This window comes from Eulemur rufifrons, chromosome 24, assembly GCF_041146395.1.
Source record: "Eulemur rufifrons isolate Redbay chromosome 24, OSU_ERuf_1, whole genome shotgun sequence".
Lineage (NCBI taxonomy): Eukaryota > Metazoa > Chordata > Mammalia > Primates > Lemuridae > Eulemur > Eulemur rufifrons.
This window is the reverse complement of record NC_091006.1, coordinates 4504979-4508596: the sequence shown is the minus strand read 5'-3', so window position 1 is coordinate 4508596 and position 3618 is coordinate 4504979. Positions and strand designations below refer to the sequence as shown.

The 3618-nt window shown below is 56.5% G+C and overlaps 1 protein-coding gene across 1 annotated transcript; it reads right to left on the bottom strand.

Moving 5' to 3' along the window:
• Positions 1–1274: 1274 nt before the first annotated feature.
• Positions 1275–2249, bottom strand: LOC138374913 (free fatty acid receptor 3-like). Its single transcript, XM_069458119.1, has one exon. It carries the CDS (start codon positions 2247–2249, stop codon positions 1275–1277), a length of 975 nt encoding a protein of 324 aa, XP_069314220.1.
• Positions 2250–3618: the final 1369 nt, after the last annotated feature.

The window sequence follows — 3618 nt, the reverse complement described above, 5'->3', positions numbered from 1 at the left end:
CTAATTCCAGCTTCCAGTCCTGTTGCAATCACTTACTAGCTGTGGGATCTCAGGGAAGAGACTTGACGTCTCTGAGCCATTGTCCCATCTGTAATGTGGGGATAGTAACAGTACCATCCACGTGGTTATTGAGAGGACAGAAGAAGATACTGTGTTGGACCCCATTCTTTTTTTTTTTTTTTTTTGAGACAAGGTCTTACTCTGTCGCCCTGGTTAGAGTGCATTGGTGTCATCATAGCTCACAGCAGCCTCAAACTCCTGGGCTCAAGCGATCCTCCTGCCTCAGCCTCCTGAGTAGCGTGGACTACAGTTGTGCACCATCATGCCCAGCTAATTTATCTATTTTTAGTATCTACATAGCGAGGTCTCACTATGTTGCCCAGGCTGGTCTCGAACTCCTGGCCTCACATGATCCTCCCGCCTCGGCCTCCCAAAATGTTAGGATTACAGGCGTGAGCCATCGCTCCCGGCCTGGGCCACAGTCTTAAGGCAGATTAGCTATTGTTTTTACCCCTGCAACCCAGATCCTCTCCCGGCTTCTAGCTAGTGTGTTCTTTAGCCCGTGTCCTGAAGAGTCCGGCTGTTTTGTGCTCCATCCACCAGCTCCAGCAGATCCTCCTGACCCCCACACACCGTGAGAATAAAACACAGAAGAAGGAAAGACCATTCTTTTTCACTCGCTTCCAAATTTATTTGGGTAATTTTTCTTCTGTCATTGTTCATAAATGTCTCTGAGGATCTGAATTTATTGAGCGATGGGAAATTTCTGGAAAAGCCTACAGGAGAGCAGAATGAGCCTTCATCCCTGGAGCCCTGTCTCTTCCACTGCTGGCCTGCCGGGAGGACCAGCTGCGAAGGGTGGGCTTCTCCCCGCTCCTGTCCTGAGCACAGGGCAGCTCCCTCAGACTTGGGGTGCTGCTCTTCACCGCCCCCGACCCCCAGGAAAGCACAGGAGCTGGCCCGCGGCTGCGGGGACCTCATTTTTCTCCGTAGCATCCTTTGCACTGACTCCTTCCCAAAGCCGAATCCACGGTGCGTGGGGGGAAGGGAAGCGAAGTGGGATCAAGGGTTGGGCTTTAGTGCATGCACCCTCAGGAAGGCGGGCCACCTGCTCCTACCCTGGGCCACATCAGTCCCCAGCCCTCCACGCCAAGGTCCTGCCTGTCTCGAGCGAGGAACTGCCCTGGGGATGCTATCCCAGTGACACCTCTGTGCCCAGAGGACCTAGCTTTCAGCCCAGGCCATTTGCCTTGTGAGAGCCCACTCCCCTTTCTCTACACGGGACAGCCCTGCACCTGCCTCCCGCCTTCCTCCTGGACCCTCAGCTCCACGCTGCCCTCCTGCCGCCAAGGGCCCCGGAGCCCACCCAGCTTCCCCAGCAGCTCCTGAAAGTCTGCTTGGAACCCGGACGAGGAGAAGTAAAAGACAAGGGGGTCGACGCAGGAATTCAGGGTGCTGAGGAGCAGCACATAACTCCTCCACGCCGGGCTCTCTCCCTGGATGTAGCCCACGACATGGGACAGGTTGTAGGGCCCGAAGCACACAAGGAAGTTGAGCAGCGTGGCCGCCACGAGCCCTGCCACCCTCCTCCGCCGGTGCTGGCTGGCCCCCTTGCTGAGGATCCACACCAGGCGGCTGTAGCAGTAGCTGGTGATGAGGAGGGGCACCCCAAAAAGGACCACAGCCATCTCCAGCCGGACGGGCAAGAGAATGGCCAGCTGGTCCTCCCGGAATTCCAGGTAGCAGGTGCCATTGGTACCCTGGCTGTGGGGGGAGGATCCCAAGAATTCTATGACGTAGACCACACTGCAGTGGGCAGAGGCCAGGAGCCAGCAGGCGCCGCTGACCAGCCCCGCCTGTCCCGGCCTCGGCCGCGTCGTGTACCACAGAGGGTAGGCCACGCTCAGGAAGCGCTCGATGCTCACGGCCATCAGGAAGAGGGAGGTGAGATAGATGGTGGTGAAGAATAGGAAGCCGGAGAGGGGGCAGAGGATGAAGGGCAGCGACCAGCGCATGCCGTGGGCGGCCTCCACCATGCGGAACGGCAGGAAGAGCAGCAGGAGCAGGTCGGAGAGCGTCAGGTTGAGCAGGAGCACGTCCACCGCCACCGGGCGGCGCCGCAGCTTGCCCACGAAGATCGCCAGGGCCACCAGGTTGAGGGGGAGCCCCACCAGGAAGGTGAAGAGGTACACAGAGAAGTAGAGCCAGTGGTTGCCGGGGAAGAAGGACCCATCCGAGCTTGCACCCATGGCCGTGGCCCCTGTGGGAGGGAAAGCGAGACAGATGGAGATGGTAGCGGGGCGGGGTCTTCCTGCCCCTCACCAGCAGCGTGTCACCCATCAGCAGGGCAGTTGTCACCCCCCACCCCCGCGCCTGCAGATGCTTTCCCCAGCGGTCTCAGCCTGCCTGTCTTCCGGATCGTGCCCTGTCTCCTGTCCCTTCCCCCAGCAGAGCAGGCACCGAGGGGCTCCACGCAGCCCCCTGGGCCCACGCTCACCTGCGTATCTGAGGCCCCAAGTGCTCTGCCACACAGCACCTTGCCGTCTGCTCCGGAACAAGTGTGGCTAGCTATTTATCTGACAGAACTGATAAAGACCTGGCAGTGCCCATGACGTCACTCACTGTTGGACAACGGCACAAAAGATGCCTTGAGCTCCGTTACCAGGGCTGCGTCAGTATGCAAAGAGAGGAGCAAATTCCACAACTGTGTGCCTCGCTCCTCAGGCAGCCCGGGATGGGGTGCCCCGACCAGGCCCCAGCTGACTTCGCCCTCCCCTCCCCTCCCCTGCACTTGAATTTTGTCTGTTTTTCTAGAATGGCACTTGTCCAATTTGCCTTGTAAGGGCAGGCAGCGTGACACAGTGACGGAGAGCTGGGCTCTGGACCCAGAGGCCTGGGCCCCATGAGACTCTGATTCTTACTGACTTTGTGATTTGGGGCAAGTGACTTAAACTCTCTCTGTCTCTGCTTTCTCACCTACAAACCAGGGCCGATCGTAGCAGCAGCCTCATAGATTAAAACGTTAATGCATGCAGGTTAGAACACATACAGGGGATCAAAACCTTACTAATATCTGTCAAGTGCTTTGAACAAAGTCTGGCATGAGTGAGTGCTCAGCAGATGTGAGCTACCATCATCCCCGTCACTGGTGCGGGCTTGCCTCTGGGGTGAGGGTATTAATAATAATAACAACAATGATTGTGGTGGTGATGATAGCAGCTGCCTTTTAGGGGGTGCACTATCCATAGCAGGGACCCTGCTTCTCAGGGCATCACCATGATGTCATGAAATCCTTTCGCCTCGCCTTGGGGAAGTGACTTGCCCCAGGTGATACGGCTTGTTAATATCACCACGAGGGCCCAAACCCAAGCTCTGTCCAACTTCAGAGATGATTTATTTGTTCATTCAAATATCTATGAAGCTCAACGAGATACCATTTCATACCCACTAGAATGACTGTAAGCAAAACGTCAGACAATACCAAGTGTTGGCGAGGACGTGGAGAAAGGGGAGCCCTCGTTTATTGCTGGTGAGAATGTGAAATGGTGCAGCCACATTGGAAAGTGGTTTGGCAATTTCTTAGAAAGTTAAATGTCACTTTACCACGTGACGCAGAAA

Bases quoted from the DNA above. Each gene is read 5' to 3' on its own strand.
- LOC138374913 (XM_069458119.1), bottom strand. From the start codon at position 2,249: ATGGGTGCAAGCTCGGATGGGTCCTTCTTCCCCGGCAACCACTGGCTC.